This window comes from Podarcis vaucheri, assembly GCF_965113315.1.
Source record: "Podarcis vaucheri genome assembly, chromosome: 11".
NCBI lineage: Eukaryota > Metazoa > Chordata > Lepidosauria > Squamata > Lacertidae > Podarcis > Podarcis vaucheri.
This window is the reverse complement of record NC_138749.1, coordinates 2,801,654-2,820,759: the sequence shown is the minus strand read 5'-3', so window position 1 is coordinate 2,820,759 and position 19,106 is coordinate 2,801,654. Positions and strand designations below refer to the sequence as shown.

Genomic DNA, 19,106 nt, shown 5'->3' with positions numbered 1-19,106 from the left:
CAGCACCAGAATTCAAAAACTAGCCAGAGGTAATAATAATAATAATTTATTATTTATACCCCTCCCATCTGGCTGGGTTTCCCCATCCACTCTGGGCAGCTTCCAACAAAATATTAAAATACCATAATACATCAAACATTAAAAGCTTCCCTAAACAGGCTGCCTTCAGAAGTCTTCCAAAAGTCTGGTAGTTGTTTTTCTCTTTGACATCTGGTGGGAGGGCGTTCCACAGGGCGGGGGCCACTACCGAGAAGGCCCTCTGCCTGGTTCCCTGTAACCTGGCTTCTCGCAGCGAGAAGGTAATTGGTGCTTTTTGGGGGCACCCAGAGAGATGCTCCCCCAAGACAAGCTCCCAGCAGTGTGGCCCCACCCTCCACATAAGGGTAGGGTGCAAATCCATGTGGGAATGTCGGGCAAATGGATGTTGCTGAGCTGGGCATCTGTGCACTTTGCCTACCCAGTAATCACAAGGCAGATCTGTTTAGAGAGAAGGTATCTGAGGTGTAGAGAATCATATAACCAGAACCCAGTTTCTCATTTGAAAATGGGGGGGGGGGAGAGGGTTCCTGTTCCACGTCCACTCAAATTCTATGTTCCCAAAGCCTCAATCTTGTTTTTAATGTGGATGTTATGTAGATCCAGAAAATTCTTACTTCCTTTCCATAATTTACTTCGCTTTCTCTCCCCGGATCCTCGGGCACAGCCCACACATTTCCTAGGCTCCATTTGCAGTCTTAAGGACTAGAAACATGGCATCGGTTTAAAAACGAAACGTGGGCTTCTCCAGCTGCTAAACATCTGGGCTCACCTGTTTCAGTTGCAGAGGGTGTTGTGATCACTGCCACATCGCATCACAGCCGCTTCAGTTTGTGGCTACAAAACCACTAAACTGTACATGCAGAAAACAATTCTTTTTAAAGCCTTATCCTGGCAGCGGTCAGTTTTGATGCCCGTGTTTGCACATGCGATCAAAAGAACGATTGTTTCTGGAATATTTAAGGGTGGGGGGGGGAAAGGCAACATTTTAAAAAAGCTACCGAGTCTCTAGTCTGGAATCAGAACGTCGCCGGATTTCATTGCGGGAAGAAGGAACAGGTACTCAGCGCAGCGGCCCCCCTCCCCTCCCCATCAATTTCACTCTGCTGGAGCCCGGATAATAGAGGTCAGAGGTCAGTAGGGGGCTGCCCCCATCCTGCTAATTGCCCTGATGTAAGGGAGGAGGGGGCCAGGGAGATGGAGGCAGTCCCTACAGGTGTCAAGGAAGGCTCAACAGCGATCGCCCGAGCACCATCAAATATTTATTTCTTCCACCCGCGCAAAGGTCAAAGGTCGCCGCTGCGGAAGACCAAGAGGGGTGGCGATGGCTCCCTTGGGGGAGGACGGCTCTCGGCTCTCGGCCTCTTCTCTGGTTGCAAAGAGGGCCCTTTTGGCTCTCACCACCTTCTGGTGTGGGTGGGAGAAATTAGGTACCCATTTGGTGGCAGAAGCACAAGCTGTCCCCGCAAATCGGCTTTTGTGGGGTGCAGATTCCCACCCCCTGCTCTCGGAGGAAGGGGAGGACCTGCAAATGGGAAGAGTAGGACTTGCAGCATCTTCTCCTGGTTCATCCACAAAGGGAGGCAGCGTTGTGTTGTGGTTAGGGTGTCACACCTTGGAGACCAGGGTTCAAATCTCCACTTGGCTGTGAAGCTTGCTGGATGTAACCTTGGGGGGCCAGTCCCTGCTTTTTGGCCAGGTCTACCTTACAGGGTGGTGGTTGTGGCGATTGTAGGGCAGAATAATAATAATAATAATAATAATATTTTTTTTTATTTATACCCCGCCCTCTCCCGCCAAGACCGGGCTCAGGGCGGCTAACACCAAATATAAAAACAATTGATTGAAATACAGCTTAAAAACAAGATTAAAATACAACACTGAAACATTAAAATGCAGCCTCATTTCAGTGGAAACTCAATCAAAAACTTTTTGGGGGATGAAAACGTCAAGTCTTCACCAAGGCCAACTATCCAGACTGGTCCTACGTGGACCAAGAAAAAGCCAGGGAAGTCCCCAAATAGGAGTTCCAACACAGAAGGAGAAAGGAAAGAGGAAAGAGGGGGAGGGGATCAAATTGAGGCAATAAAGCAACAATTTGAATTTGCACGATGGGCACAGGGGGCCAGAGCTTCGTCATAAGAGAGCTGCTGTGGCATAGTGGTTAGAGTGCCAGAGGAGGACCTGGGAGACCTGGGTTCGAATCCCCACTCGGCCGTGAAGCTCACTGCGTGTGACTTTGGGGGCCAGTCACTGCGTCTCAACCTGCCCTACCTCACAGGGCTGTTGTGGGGGTTCAGTGAGGAGGAAGAGCAAAACCACGCACAGACCTCCTTGGAGGAAAAGGTGGGAAATAAATGATGTCCTGGAGTCCACAGTGCATTTTGGGGGAGACCTAATGGGGTTCAAGTTAGTGCAAATCTCTTCCCCTCCCCACGTCTATTCCCTGAAGACCTGCTGTTAATTGTCCTTCTCCTTGTTCTTGTTCAACGTTCAACCCAGACACTGAGGTCCAGCTCCGAGGGCCTTCTGGCGGTTCCCTCCCTGCGAAAAGTGAGGTTACAGGGAACCAGGCAGAGGGCCTTCTCTGTGGTGGCACCCGCCCTGTGGAACACCCTCCCATCAGCTGTCAAGGAAATAAACTACCTGACTTTGAGAAGACATCTGAAGGCAGCCCAGTTTAGGGAAGTTTTTAAGGACTGATATTTTAATGTATTTTTAATCTTTTGTTTGAAGCCACCCAGAGTGGATGGGGAAACCCAGCCAGATGGGCGGGGTATAAATAATAAATTATTATTACCTCTGGCTAGTTTTTGAATTCTGGTGCTGGAGGAGACTCTTGAGAGTCCCATGGACTGCAAGAAGATCAAACCTCTCCATTCTGAAGGAAATCAGCCCTGAGTGCTCACTGGAAGGACAGATTGTGAAGCTGAGGCTCCAAGACTTTGGCCACCTCATGAGAAGAGAAGACTCCCTGGAAAAGACCCTGGTGTTGGGAAAGATGGAGGGCACAAGGAGAAGGGGACGACAGAGGACGAGATGATGGGAAATAATAAATAATAGAAATAATAAATAATAATAGTTGTTGTTGTTGTTGACCTTTGTGGGGGCTCTGGCCTCTAGGGAATGGGGCCCAAAACCTTTCCTGCCCTGCCCTAATCTCTTGCCTTCCTTTCTCCCCCATTTGCAGCTCTACGAACTGGACACCGACCCCAAACGCAAAGAGTTCTTGGACGATTTGTTTGGCTTCATGCAAAAGAGAGGTGAGTCGGACGTTCTCCGGGGTTCTGGAGAAGGGAGAAGCTGGAATTAACGGCCGCCCCTAATGCACCGTCATTGCATCAACATAATAATATTGCTATCATTGTGGTTTTTAAATGAGAGGCTGGATAGCCAACTTTAGCTGAGATTCCTGGGTTGGACTACATGGCCTTTGGGGGTCCCAACTCTGGCAGTTCTGTGATTCTATTATCACGCTTCCTCCCCAGCCGAAAGGGGAACTTTCAGCCCATCCCAGCTGACGGGAACCAAGTGCCTCCCCATTGCTCTTTGCTTTCAAAGCAGGGAAGTGGGGAGAGGAAATTTTGTCTGTCTCCTTCGTCTTCTTGTCCTGCCTAGCTGCAGCCTGGGCACCAGGCGGATTGTGCCCCCCATGAACCCCACTCCTCCCAAATCGCCGGAGGCGGTTAGAGGATGGATGGCGGCTAACAGATTGAGGTTAAATCCTGACAAGAGACAAGTACTGTTTTTGGGGGACAGGAGGCGGTTGGGGGTGGAGGACTCCCTGGTCCTGAATGGGGTAACTGTGCCACCAAAGGTCCAGGTGTGCAGCGGGGGAGTCATTTTGGACTCACAGCTGTCCATAGAGGTGCAGGTCAGTTCTGTGTCCAGGGCAGCTGTTTATCAGCTCCACCTGGTAGGCAGGATGAGACCCTGCCTGCCCACAGACTGCCTCGCCAGAGTGGTGCATGCTCTGGTTATCTCCCACTTGGACTACTGCCATGCGCTCTTTGTGGGGCTACCTTTGAAGGTGACTCGGAAACTACAACTAAACCAGAATGCGGCAGCTAGACTGGCAACTGGGAGCGACCGCAGAGACCACATAACACCGGTCTTGAAAGACCTACACTGGCTCCCAGTACATTTCTGAGCACATTTCAAAGTGTTGGTGCTGACCTTTAAAGCCCTAAACGGCCTCGGTCCAGTATACCTGAAGGAGCGTCTCCACCCCCATTGTTCTGCCCGGACACTGAGGTCCAGCTCCAAGGGCCTTCTCGGTGGTGGTGGCCGCATTGTGGAACACCCTCCCACCAGATGTCAAAGAGAAAAACATCTGAAGGCAGCCCTGTTTAGGGAAGCTTTTAATGTTTGATGTATTACGGTATTTTAATATTTTGTTGGAGGCCGCCCAGAGTGGCCGGGGAGGCCCAGCCAGATGGGAGGGGTATAAATAATACATTATTATTATTATTATTATTATTATTATTATTATTATTATTATTATTATTATTATTATATTACTCTGCTATCACTTCAGGCCCGGGGGCGGGGCGGGACAGCAACAGCAAACAACACCAGCCGAGCAAGGATGCTTTGCAAGATGGGACCTGAGGTTGTCGTCTCACGCAAAAATATGCAGGGGTTTTCGTCTGGTTTCCGCAAATTTGTATTTTGACACTGTACTGTTCCCCTTGCGCCCCAATGTGAAGTGAAATAGCTACCGCCTCATTCTGGAGACTTCCTTTGGACGTAGTGGGCTCTCCTTCCTTGGAGGTTTCTAAGCAGAGGTTGGACGGCCATCTGTCATGGATGCTGTAGCTGAGATTCCTGCATTGCAGGGGGTCAGACTAGATGACCCCCAGTGGTCCCTTCCAGCGCTACAATTCTAGATTTCAAAAGGAAGTTATAGAAGGAAAAGTGAAGTTGCTGAAGGGTGCATATAGTATCCTGCTAGAATGGGAAACAAAAGATGAGGAGGTAAAATCGGCCATGATCAAATGGGCACAAGATATAGGACATAATATACAATTTGAGGATTGGGAAAAACTGTGGAAAACAGATTTAAAATTTACAGACTGTGCTCTTTTGAAAGAAAATTATATGAAAATGATGTGTAGATGATATATAACACCAGTACAGATAGCAAAAATGTATAAAACCAAATCAAACATATGTTGGAAATGTAAAGAAAAGGAAGGGACTTTTTATCATATGTGGTGGGGATGTAGAGAAATTAATTTTTTTTTTGGAAATGATATACAGTGAATTGAAGAAAATGTTTAAAATGACATTTGTTAAAAAACCAGAAGCATTTCTGTTAGGGATTGTTGGGCAAGACCGGCCAAGGAAAATATCCTGCCACCTTACACACACACACCTGAAGAAATAACGATTAACGTCAACAATCTTTTTTAAAAAGAAAAAGCTTAAAAGAATAAAAAGGTGGTAAGAGCACAAAACAAGAAATAGAACTTTGGTTCTCAAACGCCTTGGTACTCGAACAAATCGGCTCCCGAATGCTGTAACCCTGAAAGTGAGTTTTCCGGTTTGTGAACGTTTTTGGGAAGTCGGACGCGGCTTCCGACTGAGTGCAGGAAGATTCAGAAGCCGCGCCTTGGTTTCCGAACGGTTTAGGGAGTCGAGGAGAACGGATTAAGTTCGAGAACCAAGGTACCACTGTATCATATAAAGGTCCACTTTCATGTACGAATGTGACCTGCAATGGTGTTGAGTCGCCAGTATAAATAAGATCAATGCAATATGGCCTCATCAGTGTTGTGAACTGCCCCGTGATCTTCGGATGGACGGTATACAAATTTAATAAATAATAATAATAATAATCCAACACCTGCGGCGGAGACTCTGGCAACTACATTTTGAACTGCATAATTGGAGTATAGCATCTAGATCAAGGGAATTAATAGTGCCACTGTATTCTGCTCTGGTCAGACCTCACCTGGAGTACTGTGTCCAGTTCTGGGCACCACAATTCAAGAAGGACACTGACAAACTGGAACGTGTCCAGAGGAGGGCAACCAAAATGGTCAAAGGCCTGGAAACGATGCCTTATGAGGAACGGCTAAGGGAGCTGGGCATGTTTAGCCTGGAGAAGAGGAGGTTAAGGGGTGATATGATAGCCATGTTCAAATATATAAAAGGATGTCACATAGAGGAGGGAGAAAGGTTGTTTTCTGCTGCTCCGGAGAAGCGGACACGGAGCAATGGATCCAAACTACAAGAGAGAAGATTCCACCTAAACATTAGGAAGAACTTCCTGACAGTAAGAGCTGTTTGACAGTGGAATTTGCTGCCAAGGAGTGTGGTGGAGTCTCCTACTTTGGAGGTCTTTAAGCAGAGGCTTGACAACCATATGTCAGGAGTGCTCTGATGGTGTTTCCTGCTTGGCAGGGGGTTGGACTCGATGGCCCTTGGGGTCTCTTCCAACTCTATGATTCTATGATTCTATGAACTGATGGAAGCTTCCGGATTGTCTCCCGAGGCAGCCCCACAAAGAGCACATAGAGAGGCAGAATGAAGTCTGGACAGCCACAGGGTCAAATCTCCATTCTGGCCTGGATTCCTTTGGTGACTGGGAGATAAATCCATCTTGCTCCTCCATCCCATGATTCTCTCTGGGATGCCAAGACAAGCCTGCAAAGCATCTTTCTCCAAAATCTTCTTTCTTTAAACAATTCCTGCCTTGTGTGCGTGTCCGTTTTCCCCTCTCTCCTCCCCCCCATTCCCAGCCTCCCCCTCCCAGTTAATTAGCGCAACATTAACCTCTGCCTGGGGTTTTATTTCCTATCGAGCGGCATGTTCATTAATCCAGATTCTGGCAAAGGGCTCTAATTGATGGCAGCCTCCGGACGGCGTGGGCTGTGGCCGGGGAGCCTTTTGAAAATGGCTCCGCGGCTCGATGGGGGATTGGGAGGACGGGGTCAGAGGTTAAAGCATTTATCGAATCGCCTCAATTGCTGGAGCTTCCTATTTATCCCGCCTGACCCCCATAACAAAACCCGGCACCGATTTCCAATGCGGGAGCCGCTGTCTGTCAAGCGCCGCCAGAACCCTGCACTCGGCTCCACGGCTGGGGGGAACGCCGTGGCCTGAAGGCAGCCCTGTGTCCCGCCCTCTTCTGCTTCCAGGGTCCTGCCCTGAAAATCGGGAATCGTCTTTAAAAGCAAGAGTGTTCCTGAGCATAAATAACTTGCTCTTCGTTGAGATCAAGGAGCAAGATGGAGAGATGAAAAACTTGGGCGGACAGATAAGCTGGACATTGCGATGCTCAGAAAATTCTATCCCTGCCATGAATGGTTTAGTTGAAGATTCCAGCATCTTCAGCTAAGATGACTCTTAGGTCTCTTCCAACTTTGCAATTCCATAATTCTATGGGCAGAGGGCTTGGAAACCAAGCCTGATGAGGAACGGTTGAAGGAGCTGGTTCTGTTTAGCCTGGAGAAGAGGAGACTGAGACAAGATTTGGAAGCTGTTTTCAAATATCTGAAGGGCTGTCCTATGGAAGAGGGAATAAACTTGTTTTCTCCTGCTTTGTGTGCTGGGCCCAGGGGTAACCCGAGTAACGCGGTCCAGGGCCTGTCCAGAATCTGAAGGTTCTGCTAGGAGTCAGTCCGACAGGGCCAAGGCAGGAAACCAGGCAAGGACAGGTACAGGATCTCAGGCAGGATCTGGCACACAGCAATGTTGATCCCACAACCTGGGGTGGGGTCTGACAGCCTTTTATCTTTGTCGGAGTAGCGGCCGGTCCTGATCCCCCGACAACTCACCTCCCTGTCTCACCCGAAGGCGAGCACTCCTCCTGCAAGTACTCAGGTCTCTCCTTCTCTCAGACCTCAGTCTCTGCAGCTCGGGAGACGTCGGTGGGTGACTAGACCCAGGGGCCGCCTCAGCCTCCCCTGACCCAACTGGTGGTGGAGCAGCTGTAAGCGATGGCCCAGCTGGAGGCAACGAGGTCATCCCCGCATCTGGAGCCAGGGCAGGATCAGGCCCCTGACTCGGCCCAGCTGGTGCTTGTTGCAGGGGAACCTGTGCAGACTGGGACTCTTCAGGATCAGGCCCCAGATTTGGTTCAGATGATGCCTGAGGCAAAGGATCTGGTGCAGACTGAGACTCCTCTGGTTCCGAGTCCAAGTCCGAGTCCCATCACACTCTGGAAGGTAGGACTTGAACCCATGGCTTTCAGTTCCAAGGCAGGCGATTCCAACTCAACATCAGGAAGAACTTTCTGACAATAAGAGCTGTTTGACTCTGTGACAGAAGATGGTGGACTCTCCTTCCTTGGAGGTTTCTAAGCAGAGGTTGGATGGCCCTCTGTCATGGATGTTTTAGCTGAGATTCCTGCATTGCAGGGGGGTCAGACTAGATGACCCTAGGGTCCCTTCCAGCTCTATAATTATATGAATACAGGGCAGCGCATACCTAGATGTTCTCCTGCCCATAGGATGCAGCCTTCACCTGAGTCAGAGCACTGATCCATCTCACTCAGCGCTGTCATAAGGCAGTTTTGCCTCCATATTACAACCTGTTCTCTCCACTTCTTCCGTTCAAGGCAGTGACAGCAAGCCAGAGCTGGACTCACCCCTATTTGCATGCCTCCGGCTCCAACATTATCACAGCGGCCACGACTCTTTTCAATTCCTTTTTGGAGTCTGCAGGAAATCCAACCAGATTGCCTCCCTGCCCCCGTCTCAAGAGATTCCCTCATCCCTGCCTTCCTGAGATCTCACGCAGCTGCCAGCCTCGAATGCCGAGCACACAAAATTTCATACAGGTGGCTCAAGTAAGCGAGCCATGTTGCGTGCTGCGAGGAAAAGACGCTGCAACTTCCTCCCATTGAAAAAACACAAGACGAAAACAGGAAGCAAATGAAAATCCTAGATGTTTCTCGACTTGGGGGTGGACGGGACTTTTTCCAAGCCTTAAACTGGATCGGTTAGACCCCAAGTGAGACCCACCTGCTGCTTCTTTTGAAGAAGGAACATGGTCCTCCCGCCAGCCAGGAACGGAGGTGCTGCCAGCCCCCCCCCCCGGTAATGGTGACAAAGCCCCTCCACCCCGGACCCCCCCCATTCCATCTGACACGAGATTCATGGCGCCTCTGCTGAGCGCCGGCCTCATTATTCTCTCCCAGCTAATTAACTGGCTCTCTCCTGGCTGAGATAAGGGTGCTAATTAACAGCCATTCTCCCCTGGCTGTACATCTGTATCAGGGTCTTTTGTGAGGCTCCTGCCATCGGGGCTGCGGAATCGAATCCCGCGGAGGGTGGCGGCTTCTCTAGGGCGGGGCGGTCGATGCCCATAAATCCACAGTGGGGAGATAAGAGCCCAGGAGTCTGAGCTCCCCCCGCTCTGCCCACACGGCATCGATCCCGGGGGTGTGGGGCATAAATAACGCGCGTCTTGTGGCTTCCCGGTTGGCATTAATCTGCCGGCCGGTCCCTTGGACGAGGGGGCTAATCTCCCCGAGCGATCTGCGTCTCCATTAGGGCCTCGCAAAAGGGGACAGAGGCAGGAGTGATGAGGCCCATTGAGCCACCGGTTGCGCCTGCCAAAGGAGGAAGACTCGCAGTTGAATTTGGGATTAAGTACAGTGGACAGAGCCTAGGACTTGCCGATCAGAAGGTTGGCGGTTCGAATCCCCGTGATGGGGTGAGCTCCCGTTGCTCTGTCCCTGCTCCTGCCCACCTAGCAGTTCGAAAGCACATCAAAGTGCAAGTAGATCAATAGGTACCGCTCCAGCAGGAAGGTAAACGGCGTTTCCGTGCGCTGCTCTGCTTCGCCAGAAGCGGCTCAGTCATGCTGGCCACATGACCCGGAAGCTGTACGCCGGCTACCTTGGCCAATAAATTGAGATGAGTGCCGCAACCCCAGAGTTGGCCATGACTGGACCTAACGGTCAGGGGTCCCTTTACCTTACAGTGGATGCTCGGGTTGCGAACGTGATCCATGCAGGAAGCACATTTGCAACCAACAGCGCCGCGTCTGTGTACGCGCGGGTCGTGATTCAGCGCTTCTGCGCATGCGCAAAGCACGATTTAGCGCTTCTGTACATGCACATCCGTCGAAACCCAAAAATAACCCATTCTGGTACTTCCAGGTTCGGCGCGGTGCGTAAGCTGAAATCGCGCAACCCGAAGCATCTGTAACCCAAGGTATGACTGTATGTCTATTTTGGCTTCTTATTTGAGGGCAGTGACCACGTAATGCCTTCAAGATGTTGTTGGACTCGGACTCCCATCAGCCCCAGGCAGCATGGAGAGCGAGGAGGGCTGATGGGAGCTGGAGTCTCAAGATCCAGAGAGCAGCGTGTTGACTAAACCCTGCTCTGTGCGAGGAGATGATGGCTAAACATCAGGAAGAACTTCTGAGCTGGGACAGCGGCATGGACTGGACAAGAGGAGACTGAGAGGAGAAAGGAGAGACGTCTTCAAATATATGGGGGCCACATGGAAGAGGGAACAAGCTTGTTTTCTCCTGCTCTGGAGGCAGGACTCGAACCCATGGCTTTGAGTCAGAAGCAAGGAGATTCCGACTCAACGTTGGGAAGAACTTCCTGGCAAGAAGAGCAAGAACAGTGGTGGACTCTCCTTTTAAAGCAGAGTTTGGGTGGCCACTTGCCATGGATGGTTCTAAAAGAATCATAGAATCATAGAATCATAGAGTTGGAAGAGACCACAAGGGCCATCAAGTCCAACCCCCTGCCAAGCAGGAAACACCATCAGAGCACTCCTGGCATATGGTTGTCAAGCCTCTGCTTAAAGACCTCATGTTCCAGCTTGTCAACATCCTTCTTAAATTGTGATGCCCAGAATTGGACACAGTACTCCAGATGTAGTCTGACCAAGGCAAAATAGAGTGGGACTATTACTTCCCTTGATCTGAACACTATACTCCTGTTGATGCAGCCTAGAATAGTGTTAGCATTTTTTGCTGCTGCATCACGCTGCTGACTCATGTTAAGCATATGGCCTACTAAGACCCCTAGATCCTTTTCACACGTACAAGTAGTAAGCTAGGTGTCCTTCATCTTATCTTTGTGAATTTAGTCCTTCTTGCCTAACTGTGGAACCTTTCATTTGTTCCTACTGAAATTCATTCTGTTAGTTTGGGCCCAGTTCTCCAATCTGTTAAAGTAATATTGAAATTATGCCAATAAAGGTTGAATGAATGAGTAATCTTGAATCTCAATTCTGTCTCCTGCGGGACTGGCTACACCTCCCAGTTTGGTGTCATCTGCAAATTGGATGAGCATCCCCTCAACACCTTTATCCAAGTCATTTAGAATGACATTGGACAACAAGGGGCGCAGGACAGATCCCTGCAGCACCCCACTTGTCAACCAGCAACAAATCCACCCAACAGTCATCTAATTCAGCCCACATTTTACCCGATTCTCCACAAGAGTATCATGGGGAGCCTCATTTCTGTTTATTTTTTTGATGGAGTAACAAGCTGGGTGGATCAGGAGAATGTTGTGGACATAGTGTATCTTGATTTCAGTAAGGCTAAGAGGATTAGACAAATTCAAGGCTATTAGTGCCTACCAACCAGGATGGCAGTGATGCTTCTGAATACCAGTTGCTGGAAACCAAGAGCTCTTGTGCTCAGATCACCTGCTTGCTGGTTTCCCTTTGGGGCAGCTGTTCAGCCACTGTGAGAACAGGACGCTGCGCCAGATGGGACCATTGGCCTGATCCAGCTCAGGGCTCTTCCACGTTTTGCCTCGTGTTTTCTAGGCACAGAAAGCGCATTGAGGCGTCGCTCCTGGTGGTTGCCCATGACTCAGTTCCATAAATCAGCGAGCTCAGCACACAAGCTTGGTAGACCTCTGTCTTGGTATTGGCCGTTAGCATCACCTTCTCCCAGCCCTTTTGGAGAGGAGAGGCATTGCCGTAGCTGCCTTGCCAACACGCTTGTCCAGCTCAAGGTCGATGGAGAGGTTGCCGGATAGGGTGGTACCCAGGGAGACAAAGTTGTCTGCCACCTCAAGGATGTGGTCACCCCTGCCAGAGCACAGCAAAAATGGGGGAAACCCCACTGAGTGCTTGTAGAGTGAAAAGTTTCAGGACTTCAGCAGGAAATGACAGGACTTAGGACGACAGGAAACAAAGCAGGGGGGGCCTTTGGGGGCTGATCTGGCAGGGCCTTCCGAAGTTGGCCTGTGATTTGCGTCTTCACATACACTTGCCTTTTCCCCATCTGATTCTTTTGATGGATTCTGACGAACTTCCCTAAACTGGGCTACCTTCAGATGTCTTCTAAAAGTCAGATAGTGGTTTATTCCCTTGACATCTGAAGGGAGGGCGTTCCACAGGGCGGGCGCCACTACCAAGAAGGCCCTCTGCCTGGTTCCCTGTAACCTCACTTCTTTCAGGGAGGGAACCCCCAGAAGGCGCTTGGAGCTGGACCTCAGTATCTGGGCTGAACGATGGGGGTGGAGACACTCCTTCAGGTATACTGGGCTGAGGCCGTTTAGGGGTTTTAAGTTCAGCACCATCAGAAGCCTGCCCTATTCATCATTGTCTTTCCCCCCTTTCCTTGTAATAATTTTGTGCATAAATATATGTCCAAATTAACAAACAATCATGCAAACAATAACCGTACCAGGCTCTGTATAAGAAAACAAATTACAGAGATGCTGTAGCATATAGCCAGGATTTTAAGTGGCCCGAGTATAGCCCATGGGTATGCAAACTAAGGCCCAGGGGCTGGATCCGGCCCAATCGCCTTCTAAATCCAGCCCACGGATGGTTCGGGAATCAGCGTGCTTTTGCATGAGTAGAATGCGTCCTTGTATTTAAAATGCATCTCTGGGTTAATTGTGGGGCATAGGAATTCGTTCATTATTATTTTTCAAAATATAGTCCGGTCCCCCACAAGGTCTGAGGGACAGTGGACCGGCCCCCTGCTGAAGAAGTTTGCTGAATCCTGGTACAATGGTACCTCAGGTTAAGTTCTTAATTCGTTCTGGAGGTCCATTCTTAACCTGAAACTGTTCTTAACCTGAAGCACCACTTTAGTTAATGGGGCCTCCTGCTGCCACCGCGCTGCTGGAGCACGATTTCTGTTCTCATCCTGAAGCAAAGTTCTTAACCTGAAGCACTATTTCTGGGTTAGCAGAGTCTGTAACCTGAAGCGTATGTAACCCAAGGTACCCCTGTATAGCCCAACTAGAAGGAGAAGTGAGTCATGGGAGGAATGCTTAAATACAGTGGTGCCTCGCAAGACGAAAAGAATCGTTCTGTGATTCTCTTCGTCTAGCGGTTTTTTCGTCTTGCGAAGCAAGCCCATTGATGGATTAGCGGATTAGCGCTATTAGCAGCTTATCGGCTTATCGGATCAGCTGATAAGCGTCTTAGCGGCTTAGAAAAAGGGGGGGGGGAGGAAAAAAAACCAGCAGGAACTCGCAAGACATTGTCGTCTTGCGAAGCAAGCCCATAGGATATTCGTTTTGCGAAGCACCTCCAAAACGGAAAACTCTTTCGTCTAGCGAGTTGTCCATCTTGCGAGGCATTCGTCTTGCGGGGCACCACTGTATAAGACTCTCCCTATTTATAGAATTAAAAAATGGAGACCAGTTTGTCCATTTAGCTCAGTATTGTCTACCCTGACTTGCAGAAGCTCTTCTGCGTTTGAGATGCTTCTGGGTTTTCAGAAAGTCCCGGGAGTCGGATTATTGCACAGGGAGATAACTTGCCTTGCAGAAGGACGGAAGGCAGAAGGAAGAATTGCACCGCCCCCAAACACACACACACACACACACACACACACACACACACACACACACTCTCCCTCCCCTCCTGACCAAGGAGAGACGAAACAAGTGAAATGATCTGGTTGAAAAGAATGGAGGCGCCAGGCTTTTCAGGCTTAGGAGGAGCAGCCCAGCCAATATCAGGGTCATAAATTAAGGGGGCGAGGAAGCGGCGCTGAGTGACGGACGCGTTTGAGTTGAGCAGCGATACCCTGGCGGCCTCTCGGCTGCAAATGGATGGCTTTTCGATAGCTCCCATTCAGGGCCACCCAGAAGAAAGGAAGGGCATAAATAAAGAGCTTTTCTCTGCCTGTGTGTCAAGGGCTGGCAGCTGCTTCCATGGTGCCCTGCCCAACAGGACCCCACTGCCAGCGCACGGAATGCCAGGCGGATCTCTGCTTGTTGGGTTTATGGGGGGGGGGACGACTGATGCTGGGGGCAGAGGAGCCACCCCAGTCTCTCTCTCCCTCCCTCCCTCTTGCCTCAAGTCCCATTAGGAAAAGGCAACTGATAAGCAAAGTATGCCCCATCGAATGCTTTTCTGAAGCTATTTTTGCTTTTGCTTTTGGAACATCCTATAGTTAAAGCTATGGTTTTCCCCAGTCGTGATGTATGGAAGTGAGAGCTGGACCATAAGGAAGGCTGATTGCAGAAGAATGGATGCTTTTGAATTCTGGTGCTGGAGGAGACTCTTGAGAGTCCCATGGATTGCAAGAAGATCCAACCTCTCCATTCTTTTTTTTTTTTTAGATTTGCTTACTTTATAATCGTGCATTGGTTCGCAGCACTGGCAACAGTAAAAACTATGCAGGCAAAATACTTACATTTATGGTAGCAACAGCTTCCGTTATGTGCCAGGAGCAAACCCAGGGCATATGTCCCTTCATGGCTGGCCACGAGAAGAGAAAGAGAGGAACAGGAAGTCGTCTATGCTCCTTCCTCTCCAGGAGAGGAGGGGAAATGACATCACACAAAGCCCTCTCTGCAAATTGTGTTTCTATGGTCTGGGTGTCAACAACACAGCTCTGCAGACTTGGCGCCTTCTCATGCGGATTTGCAAGAATATGCATTTGTTAGTGTGGCTGCCAATCTCCCACACTTACTGTTCCCCTAAAGGGAAGACACCAAAGGGCACGTGCTGCTTTTCCTTTGGAGTTGCCCAACCGCAATTGCCCTGCTGGCACCTGGTCTGTGGGCTGTGAGGCGGGTCAGTTGGCCGCAGCTGTTTCCACTCTCCATCTCCTCCTGCTCTGGATTTGACTGACTCAGCCACAGTGTCCTGGCTGGCCATGGCGAACAGAGTGGGCAGATAGATGGAACAAGACTTTCCACCCATCCTGGTGCAACGGAGCTTTGCCTCAGTTTCTTCTCCTCTGCAGCCTCTTAGAAGCTCTTGGTTATTACTATGGCCCACCCATGCTTTGGAACATCATGTAAAACCATAGAATTGTAGAGTTTCAGTGCAGAAGTTGCAATACGAAAGATCCTTCAGATGCTGGGGGCTGTAATAATGATGATGATAATAACAATAACAATAATTTATTACCGTATTTTTCAGTGTATAAGACGCCCCCATGTATAAGATGACCCCTACTTTTGGGGAGCCTAAATTTAGAAAATGGGCATATGCACTATCTGTGTATAAGACGCCCCCAGATTTTTAACCGTAATTTAAAGTAAAAAACCCCAGTCTTATACATGGAAAAGTACAGTCATACCTCGTGTCGCGTTTGCTTCATGATACATTTTTTCAGGTTGCGTCCCGCGGTGACCCGGAAGTACTGGAAAGGGATACTTCCGGGTTTCACCGCTTGCGCATGCGCAGACGCGCAAAATGAAGTCACGTACATGCGCAGACGCGGCGAATCGCGACCTGCACACACGCACACGCGGGTTGTGTTCTACTCATGTTGTACTCCAGAACGGATCCCGTTCGCAACCAGAGGTACCACTGTAGTTATACCCCACCCATCTGGCTGGGTTTCCCCAGCCGCTCTGAGCGGCTTCCAACAAAATATTAAAAATGCAATACAACACGGAACGGGCTGTCCCCCCCCCCGAAAGCATTTCCTTAGGCCTCAGTCCCTTCCCCCTTTTCTGTACCATGTTCAGCTCTGCCACTGCGCTATTTGAGATGCGTTTGCTAAATCTGCAGGACCCTGCATTTCTTTGCAGCAGGGATACCTTGCTGTGCGTTCTTCCTCTAATACAGAGCCACACTGGGCACAGCCCCATATATAACACCCCCCCCCCAGTGAGAGGGGTCGGGTTGCATTGCACTCAACCCTCCCAGCCTCTCGCCCACTCGGATCCCAAAGAGCCCCCAGACGCTCGTTTCGGCGCTGGGCTCCCTCTGCAAACCACAGCAGCTGCGCAAAGCCGCCGAGGTCAGCAAGGGAAGGTCACGGCGAGGAGAGATTGCGGCCCAACGGCCAGCAATGGAGGAGCCCCTCCTGACCACGGGGTTGGGGACTCCCCTGCTCTTTTTGTGGGGGGCAACGGGAAGCAGTCACGGCGGGACTGCCTCGTCTGCAAGGCCCTGCGGAATGCCCCCCTCTCCACCCACCCTTCCCACTTTATGGGCAGGAGGTGCTGGAGGAGACGCTGTGCCGCCGCGCCCTCTGGTCCGGGTGACCCAAAAGGCTGTTAATTAGACCTGGACGTGCTGTGAAGAGCTGTCGATGCCTCGGGGTTATTGGAATTGATTTCAGTTTAGATGGTGAGCCAGGCCTGCGGGCAGGGAGCATGCTGGGTAACTCGCATGTGGCTCACTGGCCGAAGCCGCTTACGGTCCTGCTTTCAGGACCCTGGGCAAGTTTGGGGAGCCTCCTCCATTTTCTCTTGGGTGATGATGAACCCTTGGTGAGGGCTCGCAGCTCAGTGGCAGAGCAGAAACTCTTCCATAGGAAGGAAGGAAGGAGCCCAGTTCAGTCCCTGACTCCCCACTTGGCAAAGGGCAAAGACCACTTTCGACTTGGCTGCCAACCTGAGAAGTCCATCCTGGCAGCAGCCCCTCGTTTGGGAACTTGAAGCCCAATAAGAGCACAAGAAGGGAGCCCAATTTGCCCACCACCCTGTTGTCACAGTGGCTTGTTCATATAGTTTCTGTTCAAGATATGTTTGCCGTACCCTTCGTCTAAAGGCCGATTTATGGTGCAGGATCATGAACAACCGAGTGCCCGTGCAAAATATAATGCACATCCAATGAAAGAAGCTAAAGCAGTCCTATAAATGTGGTTCATTATAATAAGCAATGCATAATAAGGTAAAATCAAGGGACGTGGGTGGCGCTGTGGGTTAAACCACAGAGCTTAGCACTTGCCGGGCAGAAGGTCGGCGGTTCGAATCCCTGTGACGGGGTGAGCTCCTGTTGCTCGGTCCCTGCTCCTGCCAACCTAGCAGTTCGAAAGCACGTCAAAGTGCAAGTAGAGAAATAGGTACCGCTCCAGCAGAAAGGTAAAATGCGTTTCCATGTGCTGCTTTGGTTTGCCAGAAGCGGCTTAGTCATGCTGGCCACATGACCCGGAAGCTGTACGCCGGCTCCCTTGGCCAATAAAGCGAGATGAGTGCCGCAACCCCAGAGTCGGCCATGACTGGACCTGTGCTGGTCCAGGGGGGAGGTTACCGTGGGGCGAGATCCAGGACCTGAGTTGAGGGTCGCCAGACAGTCCTTCTCGGGCAAAGCAGGGTCCACAGCGAGAAGCCGGGCAAGGACAGGAACTCTGGGGGAACAGGACTGGGTGCTGGCCGGAACAGCTCATCAACGACGTTGCTCTCGCAACCTGGGACCGGGCTGACTGGCCTTTATCTTCTCTGAGGCCAGGGGCGGCCCTGGCCCCCAGGAGACCCGCCTCTCCTGGCCTTAAGGCGAACACTCCTCCTGGGAGAAACCAGTTCCCTTCACCTCTCTGCCCTGAGCCTCTGCAGCTCAGGAGAGGCTGAAGGGTTACTGGGCCCAGGGGGAGACTCACCTGTAGGCACTGAGTCCTCAACCACCTCTGGAGTCAGAGTGGATTCACCTGGTGCCTGCTCCTGAGGATCCGGCACAGGTGCAGGCGCTTCAGAATCGAGGCCCTGCCCCAGTTCAGCCGGCCCTGGAGGCGGGGACTCCTGTGCAGGCTGGGATTCCTCTGGTTTACCCTCTGAATCGGATTCCCAGGCCATCACAGGACCTAATGGTCAGGTCCCTTTACCTTTAATAAGGTTAAAAGGTAAAGGACCGAGGGAGCCAGCGTTTGTCCGCCGACAGCTTTCCAGGTTGTGTGGCCAGCAGAACTAAACTGCTTCTGGCACAACGGAACACTGTGACGGAAACCAGAACACACGGAAACGCTGTTTACCTTCCCGCCACAGTGGTACCTATTTATCTACTTGCACTGGTGTGCTTTCGAACTGCGAGGTTGGCAGGAGCTGGTGAAATTCTGTAACTCTTTATACCACAGATGTTCTGGGCTTTTGTTGCTGATCCAACTTTTGCTGCGCTGTAGGGCAGGAACACCCGTCCAGATGGCAATGATGCGCACAGGGCAAGCAACACAGAACGACTAATAAAGACAGCTGATGCGCAGACTAAGGTACCCCTGCCCGTACGGGCCAGTCGTTTCCGACTCTAGGGTTGTGCGCCCATCTCACTTTACAGGCCGGGGGCCAGCGCTGTCCGGAGACACTTCCGGGTCACGTGGCCAGCGTGATGAAGCTGCTCTGGCGAGCCAGAGCCAGCGCAGCACACGGAAACGCGCAGACAGTCCAGTATAAATTCACCGCAGGTGCACGATCACTACATCAGTGACATGTTGCAGGAAAACACCCATTAAAACCACCAGTCTGGAGAGTCCCTGTAATTTGGGCTTTTAGCTAAACGGTGCGGTCCAGCGACTGGCTCAAAATCCAGGGGTTTGGGGACCGGTCAGGTTGGAGTGCAAAGACCCTCCTGTCCAGAAGCTCCTTTCTCCGTCCGTGGTGCCCCCTTTTCCTCTGGGACGCTGGCCGCGTCTTGCCGCCGGTGCCCCTTAATAGAAACCGCTCTGTCAAGAACGGAAGCGATTATCGTAAAACATTTCCAGAGGGAGCCGGAACGAGATTAACAAGCTTTCTGACAAGCTGACAATTTTATAAGCTGATAATGCAGCATGTAGCTTGGGCCGCAGAGGGCAGGTGAGTAATTAGCAAAGTAGACCAGGAGGAGGAGGAGGAGGAGGAGACAAAAGAAGCAGCCTTCATGCCAGAGCAAGAGAGCAAGTGCCTCTTTGTGGAGGAAAACTGGTGAAGTAGGCCTTGGGACATTTGTTTGGGCAATTGT

At 50.8% G+C, this 19,106-nt stretch overlaps 1 protein-coding gene across 1 annotated transcript in view; it reads left to right on the top strand.

Annotated features, from left to right (window-relative positions):
• ARID3C (AT-rich interaction domain 3C) overlaps positions 1–19,106 on the top strand; it is a 125,213-nt gene that overhangs the window by 94,045 nt on the left and 12,062 nt on the right. Inside the window, exon 3 of the mRNA XM_082242007.1 lies at positions 3,227–3,299. Within this exon, the coding sequence (XP_082098133.1) occupies positions 3,227–3,299 (73 nt within the window). The remainder of the gene's footprint in view (positions 1–3,226; positions 3,300–19,106) is intronic.